This window comes from Macaca mulatta, chromosome 9 (genome assembly GCF_049350105.2).
Source record: "Macaca mulatta isolate MMU2019108-1 chromosome 9, T2T-MMU8v2.0, whole genome shotgun sequence".
NCBI lineage: Eukaryota > Metazoa > Chordata > Mammalia > Primates > Cercopithecidae > Macaca > Macaca mulatta.
The window spans coordinates 80,414,938-80,438,612 of record NC_133414.1 but is presented as its reverse complement, the minus strand read 5'-3'; the positions used below and the strand labels follow the sequence as shown (position 1 = coordinate 80,438,612).

At 45.4% G+C, this 23,675-nt stretch overlaps 2 protein-coding genes across 7 annotated transcripts in view; both read left to right on the top strand.

Annotated features, from left to right (window-relative positions):
- The window catches only part of SUPV3L1 (Suv3 like RNA helicase), a 29,857-nt gene extending 25,040 nt beyond the window's left edge, over window positions 1–4,817 (top strand). For both annotated transcript variants that reach the window (XM_001110593.5, XM_015147491.3), the window contains 2 exons: window positions 3,480–3,628; window positions 4,291–4,817. In XM_001110593.5, the coding sequence (XP_001110593.2) occupies window positions 3,480–3,628; window positions 4,291–4,726 (585 nt within the window). In that variant the 3' untranslated portion in view covers window positions 4,727–4,817. The remainder of the gene's footprint in view (window positions 1–3,479; window positions 3,629–4,290) is intronic.
- Window positions 4,818–17,334: 12,517 nt separating this feature from the next.
- Window positions 17,335–23,675, top strand: part of HKDC1 (hexokinase domain containing 1) — a 47,280-nt gene continuing 40,939 nt past the window's right edge. For 3 of the 5 annotated variants that reach the window (XR_003719367.2, XM_028826569.2, XM_001110556.4), the window contains exon 1: window positions 17,335–17,533. Coding sequence is in view for 3 of the 5 variants with exons in the window: in XM_028826569.2 (XP_028682402.2) it covers window positions 17,471–17,533 (63 nt within the window). In the remaining 2 variants the exon portion in view is untranslated. The remainder of the gene's footprint in view (window positions 17,534–23,675) is intronic. The other 2 variants (XM_077946677.1, XM_077946676.1) reach the window with 2 other exon arrangements.

Genomic DNA, 23,675 nt, shown 5'->3' with positions numbered 1-23,675 from the left:
CTGAGCCAGGAGTTACTGTCTTGTATGAGCACCATGCCAGGGTTCTAGCCCCTTTTTACTCATTTGGGCAGGGATGCAAATCTCTGACTTCTGAGAAGCACAGGATTCCTGGGGGCCAGGAAGGACAGTGGACACTGAACTTCCTGCCCCGACTTGCTGTTCTCTCACCTCTCTGGGACCTTGCCCGCCCTATTTCCTCTGCTTTGCATGCTCTCCCCACCCCACTAAACCCAAAGGCCTCCCCTTCTCTGAATCTTGTCCTGACTCACTGAGGTTCATTGCCATTTCCTCTGTAGGCCTGAGCATTCTGCATACGAACTATATTCTAATCAAATCTATCTCTAAACTTATTTTTTAAATAATGTAAATAGTCCAGTGCTGTGGCTTATGCCTGTAATCCCAGCACTTTGGGAGGCCAAGGCAGGAAGGCCAACTCTGCTTAAGCCTAAGAGTTCGAGAACATCTCCAGCAACATAGCAAGACTCTGTCCTTTAAAAAAAAAAATTACATAAATAATACATACATTCTCTTTATACAAAATGAAAACATTACAGATAGCTTAAATGTGGCTCCCTCCCAATCTTAGTCCTCTGAAATAACTACTTGTGTAAGTTTGTGTGTATCTTTGCAGACTGTTTTTCACTGCGTTTGCCTACATGCATGTTCATATGGAAACACTAGATTTGTGAGGGTCCGTTTCCCTGTAAAAAATTATCTTTTGTGTTTTGAGACAGAGTCTCACTCTGTCGCTCAGGCTGGAGTGCAGTGGTGCCATCTCAGCTCACTGCAACCTCTGCCTCCTGGATTCAAGCGATTCTTGTGCCTCAGACTCCTGAGTATCTGGGCTTACAGGCACGTGCCATGCCTGGCTAATTTTTTTATATTTTGTAGAGGCAGGGTTTTGCCATGTTCCCCAGGCTGGTCACGAACTCCTGAGCTCAAGCAGTCCACCCGCCTCAGCCTCCCAAAGTGCTAGGATTACAGGCATGAGCCATTGTGCCCAGCCCCATCAACGTTATCTTAATGAATTACTCAAAACTTGCCTTTTCTTTTTCTCTTAACAATATGTGTTAGAGACCTTCCATGTCTAGATGTTTACCTAGAAAATATATTTCTTAGAGCTGGCATTTGTGAAAAACTTAGCTAGCATAAGGTTGAAGTTTATGGAACAATCTTAAACTGCTGTAAACTGACCTGAGTGGAACTCAGTCCCCATGGCCTTGGCCCCATTCACACCATCCTTTAAAGAGCTATTCTAGTGAATAGAAGCTCTTTATACTAAAGTGTAGGGAGTCTCTGGAACGTGCAGGTCAACAGTTGCTTGTTTTCTTAAGGTCTCGCTGTGTTGCCCAGGCTGCAGTGCAGTGGCGCAATCATAGCTCACTGTAACCTCAAACTCCTGGGCTCAGGCGATCCTTCCACCTCAGCCTCCTGAGTAGCTAGGACTACAGGTGTGCGCCATGATGCGCTGTGTGTTTTCTTTTTGAGATGAAGTCTCCCTCTGTTGCCCCAGCTGGAGTGCAGTGGCATGAACTTGGCTCACTGCAACCTCCGCCTCCCAGGTTCAAGTGATTCTCCTGTCTCAGCCTCCCAAGTAGCTGGGATTACAGGTGCCCGCCACCACGCCTGGCTAATTTTTTGTATTTTTAGTAGAGATGGGGTTTCACCATGTTGGCCAGGCTGGTCTCAAACTCCTGACCTCAAGTAATCCACCCACCTTGGCCTCCCAAAGTGCTAGGATTATAGGCGTGAGCCACCTTGCCTGGCCGCTCCATGTGTTTTCTGTTTGAAAATTAGAATATGAAATCTAGAGGCTTTTCCTTTTTTCTTGATCTTTGTCATTACTGAACTATGAAAGAGCTCAATCACACTGATGACTTACCATGCCCCTTAGGACTGTGATTTGGAAGCTGTGCTCCATGGAGCTCCTTTAGGGCCAGCTGCTGGATGGATGGATGGATGGACGGACGGATGGATGGACGGATGGATGGATAGATGGATGGATGGGCGGGCGGGCGGGCATCTCTCCCTGCCCTCTCTGCATAACTCCTTACTTAGCTCTTTTATGTATTGGGCTTCCATTAGTTGTCTGTGGCCAAAAAAAAATAGAGCTACTGCCTTTATAAGATAACTTGAGAACTCATGCTTGGCCTGTCCTGCCTGGCAGGCAGTGTGGTCACATTTCTGTCTTTTATGGCTATCCTACTTGGCATTTATTAAACTTAGCAGAGTGGACCAGACTGAATTTAACACAATTGTGGCATTATTTAAACACAGTTGATCTAAAACTACTCTTCCTCTCTGAAGTATTGACCTTGTTTAGGTTAAGCATTTAGAGATAATTTCCCCTAATTAGGAAATGAATCATTTGAAATCAGCTTGAATCTTGAAGCTGAAGATTTTATGTAAACTCTTGCTTGAGGGGTCTTACTGTGTGGTTGTATGTCTATCTTCTGTAGTACAGGTGATGTATAATATTGCCTAATGTCTGGAATGCAACATGGTTTTCAAAGCACATTCCCCAGCAGTGTCTTGTGGTTCAAGACAGGGCTGTGGTGTCTCATGTTACCAGTGAGGAAGCTGAAGCACAGAGTGGTGACTTGGCCAAAGCCACACAGCTCGCAGGAGGCAGAGCCAAGATTGACTTCCGACCAGCCTTGCACCAGGCCACCTCAGAGGGATTCTATATAATAAGGGAGAACATTAACAAGATAAACTTAAGCTCATATTTGAGGTTATAGGACTATTACATAATGAGATAGAAATAGGAGTCTTCAGGTACTGTCTGTCCATAGCTTAGAACATCACATATTCCTAAATAAGAGTTAACAGACAGGCCCTGGAAAGTTAGTCCTTCTACAGCTCTTCTTTTTTTTTTTTTTTTAAACTGCTCCTTGTGAAGCAGGGATACTCTATAGGTTGTGTGCCCAGAGTAGCCCTTGAACTTCTGCTGCACGTATTATTACCCTGGTTTTAGAAAAAGAAGGCAATCATCTTCTTTTTTTTTTTTTTTTTCTTTCTCCAGATGGTCTCACGCTGCTGGAGTGCAGTGGCTAGATCATGGCTCACTGCAGCCTTGACCTCCCCGGGCTCAGTAATCCTCCACCTCAGCTTCCTGAGGAGTAGATGGAATCACAGGCACACACCACCATGCCCAGCTAATTCTTTGTGTTTTTTATAGAGATGGGGTTTCTCCATGTTGCCCCAGCTAGTCTCGAACTCCTGGGCTCAAGTGATCTACCTGCTTCAGCCTCCCAGAGTGCTGGGATTATAGACGTGAGCCACTGTACCTGGCCTTATAAAGTATTAAATGTTCTTAACAAAGGAGAAAAGTACAAAGGAGAAAAGAAACCACCTGTCTATTGAAATACAACCACAATTAATGTTTTTGTTTTGCTTCCTTATTTTTTCTCTTTCTAATTGTAGACTTAAGGGAATTCTGACACTTCTATGAAACTCTTTTCCTCTTTCCCTCTCAGTTTGCCAGGCAGTATAGCAGGAATGAGCCCCTGACCTTTGCATGGTTACGCCGATACATCAAATGGCCTTTACTTCCACCTAGGAATATTAAAGACCTCATGGATCTTGAAGCCGTGCACGATGTCTTGGATCTTTACCTGTGGCTAAGGTACCAACATTTTTCCTTTATGTGCTCTCATTTTTCTAGTAGGACAAATTAAAGGTTTTATGAATTTGTTTTTCTATTTCAAATTATGGACATATTTGCAAGATGCTCTATATTATGTCTGTTGTCCATAAAGGCAGTTCAACTGATGGAATGGTTTATACCCATTCCAAAAATGACTTGAGTTATTACAATTCTAGTTAAGTTGGCTGGGTGAGAAGGAAGGTCCACTGGACTCTTGCTGGTCAAAGGATGGTCCTTGGACCAAAAGCACTGGTATCACCTGGGAGCTTGTTAGAACTAAGGAGTATCAGGCCCATCCCTGACTTGATCAGATTCTGCATTTTAACAAGATCCCTGGGTGATTCACTTGTCCATTATCATTTGAGAAGTCCTGTTCTAGGCCAGTGATTCTTAAAGGAGGTGCATGTCCCTCTCTAGGAGTATATCAAGAGTCTGTTGAGGTATAGTGCTGACCCTCCCTCAGGATGACATATTCCTCGGATGTGTGGGGGCAGAAATAAAGGTTGAGCAAAGGCACTGAAGAGAGTTTGCAAAAAGAACATTTAGAATTAATCAATGTCAAGATGTAGGTGTGCCATTGAGAGTAGTCCAGTGACTGCAGTAAGAGCTGTTGCCATAATGCTAATGTGTCTTTTTCCCAGCTACCGATTTATGGATATGTTTCCAGATGCCAGCCTTATTCGAGATCTCCAGAAGGAACTAGATGGTATTATCCAAGATGGTGTGCACAATATCACTAAATTGATTAAAGTGTCTGAGACGCATAAGCTGTTGAATTTGGAGAGCTTTCCATCAGTGAGCCAGTCACGATTGTCAGGAACCTTAAAGAGCCAAGCTAGAAGGACACGCGGCACCAAAGCTCTAGGGAGTAAAGCTACTGAGCCACCCAGCGCCAATGCAGGAGAGCTGTCCCTTGCTTCCAGATTGGTGCAGCAAGGACTCCTCACTCCAGACATGCTGAAACAGCTAGAAAAAGAGTGGATGACACAACAGACTGAATGCAGCAAAGAAAGAACGGAGTCTGGGACTCATCCAAAAGGGACAAGAAGAAAGAAGAAGGAACCTGATTCGGACTAGTTTTCTGTTCCTGGTTTTTTTTTTTTTTTTTTTTTTCTTTTTTTTAATTTAATTTTGCAAATAAAAATCTATTTTGAATCCTTTTTCCTCATACGCATTTACTCCCTGCTCTCGTATTGTGGCTATCTGGTACTGGGAGTTTTTTGGTGTTGGGGGGGGGGTGTGTGTGTGTGGTTTTTTTTTTTTTTTTGCACAGAAAAATCACTCTTGATGACTAAACTGTTTTGGTTTTTTTTTTCAACATTTAGAAAATACTAGGATATCATAGAGGTTTAATTTAAATCTTTATATAATGGCCATTTGTAGAAGAGTACTGAGACAGTGCACCATAAGGAACTCTGCATGGGAATAAAATCGTTTTGGTGAATCGTTTGACCAGCTTCCTATGCCATGCTGAGGATGTCGTGGATGGAATTCTTTGACAAACATTGCTGTCTATTGTACCCATATACCAGAGGCTATTTAGGTGCTGGAAATATGCAGTAAGCAAGACTGGCAATGTTCTACCCTCATGGATCTCATATTTGGTAGGAGAGACAGGAACAGGTTAACAAATCATGTCAGGCCGATGAGGACAGAGATTGTAGTCTGTTTCACTGCTGAATCCACAGTGTCTGGAATATAGCAGAAATCAGTCTTTGTGAGATGAATGGGTGTAATTTTAGAGAAGACTGCTAGAAAGAAGTAGAATAAGTAAAGAGTGATGCTGGGTGGCAGGGATGGGCTGTTTTAGGTAGGGTGGTCTTCCCTTGTCCAAAGGCCAGTCTGATGCATAGTGGCCTATGCTTGTCCAACAAAGTTTTCAACCCTGTTCAGAAACCTAGCTAAAAGGGGTTTAAAGGTGGAAGCTTTGGAATTAGACAGATGTGGTTCCTTTTCTTATCACTCACAGCTTAGTAGCCTTGCCGTCTCTGGGCTTGATCTCACATTTGAAGAAAATGGTCAGTACGCTCACTTAGAGTTGTTTTGGAGGTTAAATGTGATCATGTGCCATTTAGCACAGGGCCTGGCACACAGGAAGCATTTTATTATATAAATGAACCTGAAGGTTTGGGTCCAGTCTGGGCTGTGAATTGAGCTCTCAGATTATTCTGACAACTGAACTAATTTCTTGAGCAACTATTGAATTGAGGCTGACATCACAGTAGGGATTAAATATGATTTGATTCAAATTGGGTGAGGGAACGTAGCCAGATTAGCAACCTCTCTCTGCTTTTTTCTTCGGTAGTTTAGAGGTGACATTTAACTGAGATGACAATCTTCATTCTGACCTTTGCCTTCATGGAAATAAAGGCTAAGTGGGTGGCACTCAATCTGTATCTGCCTTGCTTATGGATAAACTAGTGAAATGCCTGGAAGGGCTTATCTCTTGATATTCTGCAACGAGGCAACTGCAGCTTCTAAAATTTGCTTACCCCTGTGACTTACACCATAGCAGACATAATCATGCTTGTCCAGATGGTTACAAGAAATATCTATGAACTGAACCAAATAGGGGATTTGGTCCCATTGTATTTAAGTGATGGGGTACATCACTTATAGTGCTGTTAACTCTCCTGTTTTCTCCAGTTTGGGGGCCAGAGTTGGTAAGTCAGAGAAAAGACTTAGGCGAGACACTTAAAAACTAAGGCAAGTGGAAAGTCCTGAATATGTTCAATAAGGAAGTGGCTGGGCACAGTGGCTCATGCCTGTAATCCCAGCACTTTGGGAGACCAAGGCAGGAAGATCGCTTGAGGCCAGGAGTTTGAGACCAGCTTGGGCAACGCAGTGAGACCCCATCTCTACAAAAATTTTTAAAAATTAGCCAGGTGTGGTGGCGTTCACCAGTAGTACAGCTACTTGGGAGGCTGGGGTGGAAGCTGCGGTGAGCAGTGATCATGCCACTGCATTCCAGCCTGGACAACAGAGCGAGACTCTGTCTCTAAATAAATAAGTAAATAAGTTAAATAAAGTTAAAGCCTCCAATAAGAGAGGTGGGGGTGGGAGGTGCTGTAAGGGAAGGGCTGCTTGAACATTTAGCTAATGAGCATTTATAAATAGTGATAGTTTGCCCTTTCAGTCCTCCTTCCCTTGGAGGGAAAAGAGGGCACCGTAGTAAGAAGAGACTAAAGAAAAGATGGCAGCATGTGAAGCGAAACAGGAAGAGTAGAATTGGAGTGGCCCTGGAGAGTTCTCTTCAGTGTACCTAAAATTGTCACCAAGAAAGCAGCCTAGTCTTCCTTCTCTGCAACAAGCTTGACATGTCACTTACCTTTCTTTGTGGGCTTCAGGGCCAGCTGAATTCCAGGTGTTCATTCCCATTTCACTATGGTCATGTTGCTCTTTCTGAAAGCCCTTTCCTATCCTTGCAGTCTTCTCACAGATTTTGAAGTACTTGCCTGAGAGCCCTCCTTGGATTATTATGGATTCCACTGAACTTAAACATGGGATGTGGACTAAGGCTTAGAAACTATCACTATACAGACCTGGTAATCTAATAAAATGTGGTTAGAAAATGACCGAGAGTAATATCCAGTGACTTGTAATGTTTTGTATGTTATATATGTGGAAGAGTATAAATCTGCAAAATGAAACTCTTGAAAAGTGACTGTAAATCACAAATATATAAAACTATTATCACAAATCAGAGTCTCTTATGACTCAAAACTGAGAGTCTGTAATTATGATGCAGTCATTCTGTGTGTGTCTAACTCAAACCTATTAGGATGCAATGAAAAGTAGAGGTTTGCTAAGGGACAGGCAAATGGATAAGGGAATCATGCTGAGATTTCCCTCCCCTGTTTCAAAACTTTAAAATACATAAACCTGGCTGGGTGCAGTGGCTCACGCCTGTAATCCCAACACTTTGGGAGGCCAAGGCAGACAGATCGCTTGAGCTCAAAAGTTCAAGACCAGCCTGGGCAACACGGCAAAACACTGTCTCTACAAAAAAAGCAAAAATTAGCCAGGCATGTTGGTGTGCGCCCGTAGTCCCAGCTACCCGAGAGGCTAAGGTGGGAGGATCACTTGAGCCCAGGAGGCAGAGGTTGCAGTGAGCTGAGAAGGTACCACTACACTCCAACCTGGGCAACAGTACCAGACCCTGTCTCAAAAAAAATAGATAGGCTGAGCGCGGTGGCTCAAGCCTGTAATCCCAGCACTTTGGGAGGCCAAGACGGGCAGATCACAAGGTCAGGAGATCGAGACCATCCTGGCTAACACGGTGAAACCCCGTCTCTACTAAAAAATACAAAAAACTAGCCGGGCGAGGTGGCGGGCGCCTGTAGTCCCAGCTATTCAGGAGGCTGAGGCAGGAGAATGGCGTAAACTTGGGAGGCGGAGCTTGTAGTGAGCTGAGATCCGGCCACTGCACTCCAGCCTGGGCGACAGAGCTAGACTCTGTCTCAAAAAAAAAAAAATAAATAAAATAAACCTCCACCTATAGTATCTCTAGATAAAGTAATTTAAAAATTTTTTTCTGTTTCTTACATTATTCTCATTCTTTTTCTTTTTCCTAGCTTGGTTTTGTTTCTACCTTTATTGTTGGAAACTTGTCTCATGTGTCTAGTGATCCTTGCCTGTGTCTATGTTTAAAAGTGAAGAAATAAGCTAATGCAGAGCTCTGTTTATAGGCCTAATGCTTTTTCAGTTTTTATGCAGGTTGATTGGATGATAAGCTGGCTTTTTAAATGATTCCCCAAATGTCAGTATCTGTAAGGTTTATTTTACTTTATTTTTTTTTAATCAGAGTCTCATTCTGTCGCTCAGGCTGGAGTGCTGTGGCATGAACTCGGGTCACTACAACCTCTGCCTCCCAAGGCTAGGTGTGGTGGCTCACACCTGTAATCCCAGCACTTTGGGAGGCCAAGGCGGGCGGCAGGGAGTGGATCATGAGGTCAGGAGTTAGAGACCAGCCTGGCCAATATGGTGAAACCCAGTCTCTACTAAAAATACAAAAATTAGCTGGGCGTGCTGGTGCATGCCTGTAGTCCCATCTGCTCGGGAGGCTGAGGCAGGAGAATCCCCTGAACCCGGGAGGCGGAGGTTGCAGTGAGCCGAGATCGCGCCACTGCACTCCAGCCTAGGCAACAGAGTGGGACTCTGTCTCAAAAAACAAATATACAAACAAACAAAAAGAAAACAACCTCTGCTTCCCAAGTTCAAGCAATTCTCCTGCCTCTGCCTCCTGAGTAGCTGGGATTACAAGCGTGCACCACCACACCCAGTTAATTTTGTATTTTTAGTAGAGACTGGGTCTCACCATGTTGGCCAGGCTGACCTCAGGTGATCCCAAAGTGCTAGTGTGAGCCACCATGCCTGGCAGTATCTGTAAGGTTTTTTTTGTTTGTTTTTGTTTTTGAGATGGAGTTTTGCTTTTGTTGCCAATGCTAGAGTGCAATGGTGTGATCTCAGCTCACTGCAACCTCTGCCTCCTGGGTTCAAGCAATTCTCCTGCTTCAGCCTCCAGAATAGCTGGGACTACAGGTGCACACCACCACAGCCGGCTGATTTTGTATTTTTAGTAGAGACGGGGTTTTGTCATGTTAGCCATGCTGGTCTTGAACTTCTGACCTCAGGAGGTCCACCCACCTCAGCCTCCCAAAGTGCTGGGATTACAGGCGTGAGCCACCACACCTGGCCTGTAGGGTGTTTTAAACATAAACTTAAAAAAAAAAAGGATAGTTTTAGATTTGCAGAAAAAATGCAAAGATAATACAAAGAATTCCCATATACCCAACACATTTCTCCCATTAATATTTTACATTTCCTCCATTAACATCTTATATTAGTGTGGTACATTTGTTATCATTAATGAACCAAGACTGATACATTATTATTAACTAAAGGCCACAGGTTGTTTAGATCCCCTTAGTTTTTACCCAGTGGCCTTCTGCTCTTTTGGATCCCATCCAAGACACCACATGACATTCAGTTGTCTCCTTAGGCTCCTCCTGGCTGTGACAGTTTCTCAGACTTGCTGTTGATCATCTCAACAGCTTTGAGTACTAGTCATGTATTCTATAGACTATTCCTCAGTTGGGATTTGTCTGATGTTTTTCTTATGATCAGACTAGGGTTTGGGTTTTGGGAGAAAGAACCCAGAGGTAAGGCGCCAGTCTTACCACCTCATACCACGGATCTATACTATCAACATGACTTCACCCTGCTGAGGTTGACCTTCATCACGTGCCTGAAGACATGTGTCAGGTTTCTTCACTGTCATGTTACCCTTTTCTCATTTTCCAAACTGAACTCTCTGGAAAGAGTCCCTGTGTACACTGTGCTCCACCTCTTTGTGGGTGGAGTATCTATGTACATTTTTCTGCATGGGAGATTGGTCCTTTCTCCCTTACTTATATATTTATGCAATTATTTGTTTATATCAGTATAGGCTAATGGAAATGTAGACTTTGGGTTACAATCCAATCAAACTTTATCTTGCTCAATTTTTTCTTGTTTCTTTTTTTTAACACTCCTATCAATGTTTCCTAGCTTTGGTTATTGGAACACTTTCACTTTCAGTTGGCTCCTGGGTTCCTTTGACGCATCCGTACCATTTGGTTTTTGTTTTGTTGATTACTTCTTTCCTTTCTGGCACTACAAGATGCGCCAGGACCATCTTATATAGACCTGGTTCTTTGATCTGGGCACTAGGTGTGCTTGTTGCTACTGGGTGTCGTTGCTTCTAGGGTTTCTCAGCTGACAAAGCAAGGACATATGCATGTGTATACTAAACTATATACACATGTCTTTAAACCTTTATATAAACATATATGTATAGCCATCTATGTCTATATCAAGCTAAACATGAGTTTATACTGATGTCCTCAATTCTAATCCAGTGACATGGATCATTCTAGTCTTCTCCCCTGCTTGAAGCCTCTCACTCCAACAGCAAGAAACCTCCCTCCCGCCATCCACCATCCATGTACTTAATTGTTCCATTTCAGCATTCTGGTGCAGTGGTTTCAGAATTGTTAAGGGTGCTCTTGCAGGAAGCAACTTTATCAACCAGAATACAGTGCTACATACACTTCCTTATAATTGTAGTCTTACTCTATTAATTTCCAAAGTTTCTTAGGTCAGCATATTTTCCCTCCCCTTCCCCTTCAGTGAGGCTATTTCACACATTTGCAACACAGTTAGACTCTCACTTCACAGTCTGTGTTGCATCGCTGACCTCCTAAATGTTTTTTTGAAAGTATGTACATTAAAGTTCATTCTTTGTGCTGTCAAATTCTATGGATTTTGAAAGTGTGTCATGTATTTGCCATTACAGTGTCATACAGAATAGTTTCACTGCCCTAAAAATGCCCTCATGTTTCACTGATTCAGCATCCCCCACCTTTCCGAATCCCTGGCCACTAGCAATTTGTTTACTGTCTCTATAGTTTTCCCTTTCCACACCTGTGGGTTTGGGTTTATTTTTTTCTGGCCCCTGAGATGGAGTCTGGGTCCGTCGCCCAAGCTTGAGTGCAGTGGTGCAGTCTCAGCTCATTGCAAAATCCGCCCCCCAGGTTCAAGCTATTCTTGTGCTTCAGTCTCCTTGGTAGCTGGGATTAGAGGTGTCCACCACCATGCCTGGCTCATTTTTTTTTGTATTTTTAGTAGGGATGGGGGTTTCACCATATTTGCCAGGCTGGTCTCGAACTCCTGACCTCAAATGATCCACCCGCCTTGGCCTCCCAAAATGCTGGGATTACAGGGATGAGCCACCGTGCCTGGTCAAGCTTTTTTATATAGCTTTTTAACCAGTCTCCTGTTTTGGACTCTATGTTTTCCCCCAGGCCTCTGATTCCTGAGCATTTTTAGAGTTTTACAAATGTCACAGCTCCCTTCTCAGCCGAGTCACTCTCTGCGGGCACTCAGGTTTCAGTGTTTCCTCTACTAAGCGATTACTTCCGTGAGCTTCCTGTCTTCCAGAATTATGTTAAGATCTCTTATCGGTCACTGTTTCCTTTCTCTTTGTCCTTGTAGGTTAATGTCATGCTAAACCAGAAGTCTCGTTTGCTTTGAAAAGTTATTTTGTGCAATTGCAGTTGTAAATATGCTGAAAAATGTTAAAAGTCATATGAACTGCATTTTCTTGTTCGGCTTTTCTTTCCTTGATACGTGTTTTGCAAATATGACCCTTAATGTACAGTTATGATGTAGAAATTGTGTCGGAATTTCTTCCTGAGCATTCCCTGTCTTCGGTTCGGAATAAACCTGTAAAATGATTAGTAGCATTCTTTTGAAACTTGCTGAGGTTAGCATTTCTGTTTCATTTGTGGCTGCTCCCATAGAGACACCATTGTAACTGTAACCACTGGCAGTGTTTGGAAGTTTCTACATTGGTTTTCTTATTATGGAAGTTTGTACTCTCTCACATAGTTTCTGATTCTTTTGCAGCAAGTGGAGTACCAGCAGGTCAGACTGATTTATGCTATGACAACTTAACTTTGGCCTTACCATTAAAAAGAATACAGGGCAGAATTAAGAACTGTTTTCTTTAGTAACAGGAATAGAATTTCCATAAAATTCCCAACTGTTCAATTCCAGTATATGGAACAGGTACCTTCTGATGGTTTACGATCATGCCTTACTGAGTGGACTAGAAGGTCTGCACACGAGACCAAGTGGGATGAGCTGAAGAGGGGTCCCTAGCCAGGGAAAGGCTGAGCTTCAGGAGGTGCTTTTAAGGGAGGAGACCATTACTACTCCTACTGCCCTCCTCCCCACACCTTGCCTAGTTCAAAGACAGGAGAAAAGAGAGAGAGAAACAAAAGTAAGATAAATAGCCAGACAACCTTGGCACCACCACCCAGTCCTAGGAGTTAAACAAAGTAATAATAATAACATCAACCCCTGGCCTAAACTACTTGTGTTATCTGTAAATTCCAGACACTGTAGGAAAAAAGCATTGTAAAACTTTATGTTCTGTTAGCTGATGCATGTAGCCCCCAGTCACGTTTCCCATTTATCATGACCCTTTCACGTGGACCCCTTAAAGTTGTAAGCCTTTAAAAAGGCCAATATTTCTTTCTCGGGGAGCTCGGCTCTTAAGACGCCGAGTCTGCTGATGCTCCCGGCCGAATAAAAAACCTCTTCCTTCTTTAATCCGGTGTCTGAGGAGTTTTGTCTGCGGCTCGTCCTGCTACACTTTTAGTGTGCCCACTGAAGACCACATGCCTTTCCTTGTGTGATAATTTGCTTTCTTTCTCATTTTGACCACTGACGTAGCTATGAAGTTTTTACAGATATTAATATAGACTTGGACCTTTACCTGCAGTTTAAAAAAAGCCAAAGTGGGACCCCAGGTCCTGTGCACTTTCCACTATGTTAGCCAGAGCTTGGGGCCAGTTTTCCAGCGTAGACCCCATGTCTCCCCATGCCTTGTTTCCAGCCTAGCCAGTGTAGCACAGCGGGCAAGCAAGAGCTCTGGAGCTAGACTGCCTGCGTTCAAATCTCGAGTTCACCGTGTCCCAGCTGGGCTCTGGGCCTCGGTTTCTCTATCTGTAAAATAGGGAGAATGATAGTTACGTGGAATTAATATCGTAAGACATCTAGTAAACCCCATTGGGAAGTGTTTGCTAAATAAATAGGTAAATTTTACTGGACTTCTAGTCCTCCCACCATCCTCAGTACTTAAAGGAAAACAGATATTATCTTTGGGCCTTGCCAAAATGGACCGTGTAGATTAAAGTGGAGCTCTATGAAATGGAGATGTGTCTAGAGATGGGAGAGTTTCCCTTCTTACATGGAAGATTTGGGCCAGGTGGGTGATGTGCTTCAACTAAAATGTCACTTGTCAGTGTCAGCCCTCAAATGGGTGTTCTTAAGCAAAATCCAACTACTTATAAGATTCAAACCTAGATATCCTTGAATAGCCAATAGAGCTTTAGTAAGGGTGAAAAATCCCAAGACTTGAATTGGAGTAATCAGATGAGGAATGGTAAAATAACCTAATTATTTTGTCTTGATTCTATAAAAATGCAGGGGCTGAGCTAGATGACTCCAAATGCATGTGATCTCTGTAATCATTAAACTTCCTGGTTTAGTCACCTTACTCAGGCCTGGAATGTAGACGCTAATGTGCTCAGATTAAAAATGGAATGATGCAATAGATGAAAATCCTCTGGTGTCATTTGCCCAATTAAAATTCCAAGGGCTGCCTATCTGACTCACACAAGCAACCGTGAGATTGCAGAGATCTTTGGTTATGGTTTGCATTCTTTTGACCACTGGCTACTGTAACCTCTTATTCTTTTTTTTTTTTTTTTTTGAGATGGAGTCTCGCTTTGTCGCCCAGGCTGGAGTGCAGTGGCGTGATCTTGGCTCACTGCAAGCTCTGCCTCCCGGGTTCATGCCATTCTCCTGCCTCAGCCTCCCGAGTAGCTGGGACTACAGGTGCCCGCCACCACGCCTGGCTAGTTTTTTGTATTTTTAGTAGAGACGGGGTTTCACCATGTTAGCCAGGATGGTCTCGATCTCCTGACCTCGTGATCCACCCGCCTCGGCCTCCCAAAGTGCTGGGATTATAGGCGTGAGCCACCGCGCCCGGCTGTAACCTCTTATTCTTGTGGTGAGCAAATCAATGACAGTCGGTGCATACTGCACTGCCAAGGTTACTTTTTTTTATTTTTTATTTTTTTTGAGATGGAGTCTCACTCTGTTGCCCAGGCTGGAGTGCAGTGGTGCGATCTCAGCTCACAGCAACCTCCACCTCCTGGGTTTAAACAATTCTCCTACCTCTGCTTCCCAAGTCACTGGGATTGCAGGCATCCATCATCATTGCCCAGGTAATTTTTGCATTTTTAGTAGAGATGGGGTTTCAGCATGTTGGCCAGGCTTGTCTTGAACTCCTGACCTCAGGCAATCTGCCCACCTCCCACCTTAGCCTCCCAAAGTGCTGAGATTACAGGTGTGAGCCACTGTGCCTGGCCCAGGTTACTTTTTAAATGGGGGAATTAAATGTTGGGTGTGGTGACGCAAGCCTGTAGTCCCAGCTACTTAGGAGGCTGAAGCCAGAGGATCACTTGAGCCCAGGAGTTCGAATCCAGCCTGGGCAATGTAGCGAGAGTCTGTTTCTGAAACACATCAACTAGTGGGGAAATTAAGATAAATAATGTCATCACTTATGGCAGATGGTCTTCCCAGGATGTTATCCTCAGTGAGTGTGGACTAGGGCCTAGCATGCCCATTTCAGAACACCAACAGTTCCACCTGGTTTGGGGAACTGAATGGTTTGGGGAACTAAAGGTCAATCTTCGTTTGCTTGTGTAATAAAGGAGAAAGCTAAAAGTCATAGTCTGAGGGTAAATGGACTGAAAAGGATGGGGATTATCAATCTGGGAGACAGTTTTAATATGCTTATATCAATCGGAAAAAAGCATCTGAAGTAGTTTTAACCGAGCCTCCTCTGCACTGTGGGCTTAAGTGAGACCTGATGGCTCATCCACATGGCGATGTGTAGAGAGCACTGAATTCCAGCTCCTCAGGAGGCTGAGGCAGGAGAATTGCTCGAACCCAGGAGGTGGAGGTTGTAGTGAGCCGAGGTTGAGTCACTATACTCCAGCCTGGGCAACAGAGTGAGACTCTGTCTCAAAAAGAAAAAGAAAAAGATAAAGAAATTCTTAACAATCCAACAGAATGCTGCTGCTACTAATAAATCGATTGTGTATCTATTGAGTATCTACTGCGTGGAGAAAGCAGGGCAGGAGAGCCAATGTCATGTATTATGAGCTGGGCACTGGAATCAAACTCCAAGGATTGACCCCCTGCTGTCCTATTTATGGCTTTGTGATCACGTCACCTTTCTGGGCCTCGATTTTTTCATCTATAAAATAAGAGTGGGCCAGAAGCAGTGGCTCATGCCTGTAATTCCAACATTTTGGGAGGCTGAGGTGGGTAAATCACTTGAGCCCAGGAGTTTAAGACCAGCCTGGGCAACATGGCAAAACCCCATCTCTGCAAAAATTAGCTGGGCATGGTGCCACATGCCTGTAGTCCCAGCTACCCTGGGGACTGAGGTGGGAGGATCACCTGAGCCCCCAGAAGGTTGAGGTTGCAGCGAGTCATGATTCCACCACTGCATTCCAGCCTGGGGGACAAATGAGACCCTGTCTAAAAAGTAATAATAACGATAGTAATAAAAACAAAATGGGATTGGTACATGCTCCATCCATGTTAGCCGCGATTGTTAACATTGCTGCTTTTCGTTTCATGAGCCAGCCGATGACTGTGGGAAGAGTGCAAGGTGTTTTTTTTTTTTTTTTTTTTTTTGAGACGGAGTCTCACTCTGTCGCCCGGGCTGGAGTACAGTGGCCGGATCTCAGCTCACTGCAAGCTCCGCCTCCCGGGTTTACGCCATTCTCCTGCCTCAGCCTCCCGAGTAGCTGGGACTACAGGCGCCCGCCACCTCGCCCGGCTAGTTTTTTGTATTTTTTTTTTTTTTTTTTAGTAGAGACGGGGTTTCACTGTGTTAGCCAGGATGGTCTCAATCTCCTGGCCTCGTGATCCGCCCGTCTCGGCCTCCCAAAGTGCTGGGATTACAGGCTTGAGCCACCGCGCCCGGCCTGAGTGCAAGGTTGATTGTACCCGCGTATCGGGTGCTTTCTGGGTCCTCCTCATGCCAAGTAAGAGGAGTGAGAAGTGAGTGAATAAAACATCTCAGTGGCCTGAGACATTTCTCTCTCTCTTTTTTTTTTTTTTTTTTTGAGATGGAGTTTTGCTTTTGTCACCCAGGCTGGAGTGCAACGGCACGATCTCAGCTCACTGCAACCTGTGCCTCCCAGGTTCAAGTGATTCTCCTGCTTCAGCCTCCCAAGTAGCGGGGATTACAGGCACCTGCCACCACTCCCAGCTAAGGTTTTTGTATTTTTAGTAGAGATGGGGTTTCACCATGTTGGCCAGGCTGGTCTCGAACTCCTGACCTCAGGTGATCCGCCAGCCTCGGCCTCCCCAAGTGCTGAGATTACAGGCGTGAGTCGCTGCACCTGGCTGGACTGAGACACTTCTTAAGTGTGACTTCCTTCTCTCCAGCAGTGATTCCCAGTGAGCACTGGTGACTTCAGTTCACTCTTTCTCAGGAATATTTTTTTCTGGGTCACTACCTGTGAACTAAAGGTTTTCTGGCTTAACATTGCGAACAGGTAAACATTTATTGATCATTTTCTGTTAACCATGGGCTATTAGTTAAGAGATCTGATCTGTCACAAATGGAAGAATCTGCCCCAACGTTCTTGAAATCCCGTTGACCAGGACGATGTTTAGTTTTAGTTAGGACAGCGCTTCTGAGGAGCAGGGGGTCACAGAGTCATGCCACCGGCATAAAAGACTAGAGAAAAGACTGCAAATGTGCAGAGCAGCTCCACGGGCTGAAGGTTGGCTTTGTTTCATGCCCAACTTTTCAGAAGATTTTCCTCGGCTGAGTGGGCTTGGGGGAGCCCCGGTTTGAGAGGGTTGCTCAGCAATGACATTTGGTGGCACCCAATTCTCAAGTAGTCAAGCAACTCATCAATTCCCTGCTTCCCCCTCCACTAACCCTCAGCAACCATCCAGAGCCTCCTATTAGACAATCAAGTGTGTGCCAGAGGGAGGGCCTAAAGGTTGGGGCGAAGTTTAATCATTGAACCAAGCAGGCTGGAGGTATTTAGTCCACAGCACCTCGCTCCCCGGTAGGTCTGCCAGCCTGGACCGGAGGCGTGCAACACTCCAGAGTCGTGGGGGTGAGCACTGCACAGGAATCTCTGTCCATCTCAGGAGAAAGCAGACTTGGGGAAAATGTTTGCGGTCCACTTGATGGCATTTTACTTTAGCAAGCTGAAGGAGGATCAGATCAAGAAGGTAAGGAGGGCCCACGAAGCTGAGAGATGCCCAGCTCCTTCTTCATGGACAAAACTGATTCCCTTAAAAAAAAAAATCAGAAGGGAGTTACGAGAGCTTATTAGAAAAGACACTGGGAGCATATGAGCAGTAAAAGACGCACTGAGGGTGGAGGGAGTAATTCTCCCACACTCCTGGGCATTGCGTTACTGTCCTGAACCTTACATTTCACTCGGAACTTCCTGGCAGGTGCTGGATGCGGAAGGGGGTGAGGAGAGTCTTTGGAAAGCTTGAAGAGGATTGTGTTTGTTGTAAGGGATGTTTGCTCGGAAAGGCCACACAGGCGAGGAGAATCATTTTCAAAGAAGTTTTAAGAAGTGTTGGGGCAGAAGGCTGGGCCAGTGGCTCACGCCTCTCATCCCAGCACTTTGGGAGGCCGAGGTGGGCGGATCACCTGAGGTCAGGAGTTTGAGACCAGCCTGGCCAACATGGTGAAACCCCGTCTCAACTAAAAATACAAAAATTAGCTGGGTGTGGTGGCAGACGCCTGTAATTCCAGCTACTCAGGAGACTGAGGCAGGAGAATCGCTTGAACCTGGGAGGTGGAGGTTGCAGTGAGCCGAGATTGCACCACTGCACTTCAGCCTAGGGGACAAGAGCGAGACTTCATCTCAAAAAAAAAAAAAAAAAAAAAAAAAAAAAAAAAAAAAGCTGTTGGGCAGATCTGTTTATTCATGTATTTGAAAGCATATAAATGTGGGCAGCAAGAGGGTGTGAGTTGTAATAGACAGTCACTGAAATATCTATTATTGGCACCTGCTATTTGCCACACCACTATTCATGGTGTGCATTATTTTGTCACTCTGCTCAGGGAACTTGTCTACTAAATTCATTCCAAAGTGGGCTGGTTAAAGGTTGCCAAGGGTCAACAGGAGGGAACCAGAGTTCTTTCCAGGCAGCTAAAATGAGCCCAGTCTGCTACTCTGGCCACACCAGCTGGCTGTCAGGGCCCTGGGCAAAAAGCATCTCTCAACGTTCAGATGACAGAAGTCCTCCTAGCAGGAGGACTTAGCCAAGGTCACCAAGTATTTAGGATGGAATGAGGATTAAACCCAAGTTGGCTGACTCTTCCTTCAGTGCTCTTTCTGCTGTGCCGTGACACCCTCCTGCTTTCAAAATGAGCAAGGAGGCCGGGCGCTGTGGCTCACGGCTGTAATCTCCGTACTCTGGGAGGCTGAGATGAGCAGATCTCATCTCAAACTTGAGGCCAGGAGTTTGAGACCAGCCTGGGCAACATGGAGAAACCCCATCTCTACAAAACATGTAAAAATTAGCCAGGCGTGGTGGTGCGTGCCTACAGTCCCAACTACTCGGGAGGCTGCGGTGGGAGGATGGCTTGAGTCCGGGAGATTGCGCTACTGCACTCCAGCCTGGGTGACAGAGTGAGACCCTGTCTGAAAAAAAGGAAAGAAAAGAAAAAAGAAAGCCAAGCGTGGTGGCTCATGCCTATAATCCCAGCACTTTGGGAGGCCGAGGTGGATGGATCACCTGAAGTCAGGAGGTCGAGACCAGCCTGGCCAACATGGTAAAACCCCATGTCTACTAAAAAATTCAAAAATTAGCCAGGCATGGTGGAGTGTGCCTGTAATCCCAGCTACTCGGGAGGCTGAGGCAGGAGAATCGCTTGAACCCGGGAGGCAGAGGTTTCAGTGAGCTGAGATCGCGCCATTGCACCCCAGCCTGGGCAACAGAATGAGACTCCCTCTCAAAACAAAACAAGACAGAGAGAGACAGAGAGAGAGGAAGTGAGGCCCCTTATAGCCCTCAGGTACTTGGTGGGATAAACTCCCGCTAAATTCTATTCATTAGAGAGTTGAATTAGAGGTGGTAGCAAATTTAAAATTTAACACGGTAAAGCAATCCAGTGTTGATTAGATTCACAGAGCCCTCTACTGGCTACTTAAGGAGGTGCTGTCTAGGAATCCACTTTCTTTTGTTACCTGCTTAGTAAAGAAAGATAAAACTTGCAGGTGTCTCTCCCACCCCCAAGAGGGAATCTTTGGAACCCTGAAATCTTTGATTCTGCAAACTTATTTCATTTCCTTGGGCCCCTTTGTGTTGGTTAACCTTTTGTACCCTAGATCAGGCGGGCCATGTTTGTCCACAAGCCCAGGTGCAGGCTCAGGAGCAGCCTGTGATGGGAAATGCAGCCTCTGCTGATGGGCTCCAGTTCCTTCTGGAAGGACAGTCAGCCTTTTTCAACGCCTGGAGCTGACCTCCCTCTCCCCGTGGGAGGTGAGAAAGTTGGAAGCACTTTTACAGCCACCTTAAGCAAGTGCCCCAGGAAGTCTCTGGGGTAATGTGGGAGGCTGGTTTATGGCTGCTGGACTGAGTCATGGTTCTGAGAACACTCCTCCCAACACGGGGTGAAAACACACCCGGTCAAAAGGCACAGCTCTTTTCTCTGCCCCTTCTTTGTCTCTGTGCTTCCTGCCTCTAGAATTGTCCAGATCCTGGGCCAGACTTGCCTGCAAGGGTTACTACTGAGACCCTGGAACAATTTCTAAAAATCTCCCATGCCAGCATGGAAACAAAAATTTAACAAAATGAAAAAAGGAACATAGAAACCACTCTGACAGATTCTTTTCCAGTTCAATATATTGACATTATTTGACCTATTGATAGCACCAGGCCAGACCTGGTCGCTGACCTGCAGATTGTTCATCCATAGGAAAACTGGGAGGTTTTCAATGTGTATTTTTTACAGCTCTGTATGTCAACATTACAAAAAGTGGAACTGTTACTTATAATTCCACCTTTAATTTACTTTTAATCTCAAACACCTTCATATTTGCTGGGTGGAAGCCTTCCTAGTTTTTCTTCATCCTGTATGTTTTTAGTTATGTTGATAAGGTACATACAGTTCTGAACTGCTTTCCTCACTTACTGTTGTAGTGTAACCACTTATGTAGATTGCTTCATTATCATCATAATTATCATTACAATGTCTTCCTAATATCCAATCAAGTGGATATGCCATCATGTATTTAACCTTTTCCCTTTCTTTTTTTTTTTTTTTTTTTTTTGAGATGGAGTCTCGCTCTGTCGCCCAGGCTGGAGTGTAGTGGCCGGATCTCAGCTCACTGCAAGCTCCGCCTCCCGGGTTCGGGCCATTCTCCTGTCTCAGCCTCCTGAGTAGCTGGGACTACAGGCGCCCGCCACCTCGCCCGGCTAGTTTTTTGTATTTTTTAGTAGAGACGGGGTTTCACCGTGTTAGCCAGGATGGTCTCGATCTCCTGACCTAGTGATCCACCCGTCTCGGCCTCCCAAAGTGCTGGGATTACAGGCTTGAGCCACCGCGCCCGGCCAATTTTTTGTATTTTTAGTAGAGACGGAGTTTCACCGTGTTAGCCAGGACGGTCTCGATCTCCTGACCTCGTGATCCGCCCGTCTCGGCCTCCCAGAAGTGCTGGAATTACAGGTGTGAGCCACCACACCTGGCCACATTTGGATACTTTCAAAAACATTTTTAATAATTAAAATATTAGGCTGGACGAGGTGGCTCATGCCTGTAATCCCAGCACTTTGGGAGGCTGAGGCAGGATGATCACTTGCCTCCAGGAGCTCGACAGCAGCCTGGGTAACACAGAGAGACCTGTCTCTACAAAAAATACAAAAATTAGCTGGGCATGGTGGCAGTTGCCTGTAGTCCCAGCTACTTGGGAGGCTGAGGTGGCAGGATCACTTGAGCCCGGGAGGTTGAGGTTGCAGTGAGCTGTGATTGCACCATTGCACTCCAGCCTGGGCAACAGAGCAAGACCCTGTCTCAAAAATAAAATAAAAGTATTGTTATGATAAACCTTGGTAGAGTTTTTAAACCTTGGTAGAGTTTATTTTTTTTTTTTTTTGGAGACAGAGTCTCGCTCTGTCACCCAGGCTGGAGTGCAATGGTGCAATCTTGGCTGACTGCAACCTCTGCCTCCTGGGTTCAAGTGATTCTCCTGCCTCAGCCTCCCAAGTAGCTGGGATCACAGGCACCAGCCACCATGCCCGGATAATTTTTGTATTTTTAGTTGAGACAGAGTTTCACCAGCTTGACCAGGCTGGTCTCGACCTCCTGACCTCAGGTGATCCACCCACCTCGGCCTCCCAAAGTGCTAGGATTACAGGTGTGAGCCACATCACCCAGCCTTGGTAGAGATTTATGGTTCTCCATAGTCAGGATTATTTCCTGAGAATAGGTTCCGGAAATGAAAGCCCTGGGTCAAAGAGCAGAATCTTTTTATGACTCTCGATTCATAATGTGAGACTTTTGGACTAGATGACCTCTAAGACCCCTCCAGCTCCCACCTTCTGTAATTCAGCAGCTCTGAGTCTTGAATGTTTGAATTTGCTCTTTCTAAGTGAAACGCACCGCTGGTTAGTTTTCTTGCTTAGAAGGTATCTCTCATGATGGTTTGTGCATCTCTCCAAAAGTGGGCTTGGTTTTCTGCAGCCGCGGTACTCTCCCTTAGTGCCTGGGACGCGTGTCCCTGGTTATACATACCCCACATGACTTGTTTGGATTGAAAATAGGTGCTTTTTGTCCCGACATATGTTTCACTTTTCCCTTCTAACAACTGTTCCTGGTGCTGTGGGAGATACAGAAAATCAACAAGAAACTGTTACTGAGTTGACATTCTTTCGGTCATAACCTTAACATACTGAAAGAGCAGCAGCAAACCAAGTGCTCGATGACCCCGTTAAGCCCCAGTCGCAAATGACCCCAACTGGGCCTCAAAAAACAGGACTTACACAGAAGGGATAATATTGTGTGGATGCCTGGAGTTTTTCATACTCTCAGGCTAAGCAAAAATGATCAGTAGGTTCAGGGGCACTGTGTGAGGGCCCTTCGGGTAGGAAAGAATCAAGTTCGGTTCCCACGGAGAGCGTCCCACCCTTCCCCAACCCCAGTTACTGGGGTCACGTCCTTTGCATCCAGTTTTCTTGGTTTGTGTGTGGCTGTGCCAACCAATTAGTCATAAACAGCCTTAGGGGAGCAGGAAGTCCTTAATGAAGCCTGACCTGGTTCCATCCTGTTTTCTCAAATATGCTGAAAGCTCAATTGTCCTTTTTTGCTAATGGCTGTCTGATGATTTTCTGGTCTTTCTCTGGCCCCCAAGTCCCTGGAGCCGTGGGACCATTTCAGTGTCTTGGGTCTTTTCATTGTCACGGGACTGAGCTGGGTCCTAGCCTCTGAGGCCTAGTGGATGGCCGGGGCCCTGTCCTAGCCTGAAGGTAATGAGAGCCCTGTGCATTTGGTATCATTTGTCTGTCAGGCTTATGCATCCCCCACAGAGCTGTGAGCCAAAGCCAGGCCATGGGGGTAAGGGATCTGGAGACTATGTTACAGTCCCACATAGCCGCAGCTCTGCAGCCCTCTCCCCTCACCTCTCACTTGGGGACAAGAACTTTGGCCTTATGTGGCTGCCTCAAAGGGACGATGTGGCGATGAGAATAGGTGACATACATGGATGCACTTTGTAGACAGTAGCACGTGTTCTTCACCCTGGATAAAATGCCCTTTCACCAGGAATGTACCTGGGATAGAACCTCCTGTCACCTGGAGGGTGGAGAGTGCTCAGTATAGAAACAGGGCTGGCAAGAATGGGGCGCATATGCCCTTGTCTTTCCTCCTGCCCCCATCAATAATCCATCCCAGTGAGCCCGGGGCTCCAGACTGCCAGCACCAATTGATTAGTGTTAATTAGTGTGAGGGAGGAAACTTTGCTGCCATCCCTGATGTGACTTATTACTGTCAAGAGGACTGAGTATAGCCATAGTGATTTGTATAACTTCCCTCCTTTGGGTATGGTCTTCTGTCCCTGTTTCCTGGTTACATGAGTGAGATCCACTCATTATCAATAGCAATTTGAGCTGACTTTAAAAATTCAGCTTTATCTTAACTACAACAACTCAGTTAAACCAAAATGGACATTTATGGCTGGGTGAGGTGGCTCACGCCTGTAATCCCAGCACTTCGGGAGGCCCAGGCGTGTGGATCACTTGAGGTCAGGAGTTCAAGACCAGCCTGGCCAGCATAGTGAAACCCCATCTCTACTAAAAATACAAAAAAACCCACAAAAACCAAAAAAGTAGTCAGACGTGATGGCACCTGCCTGTA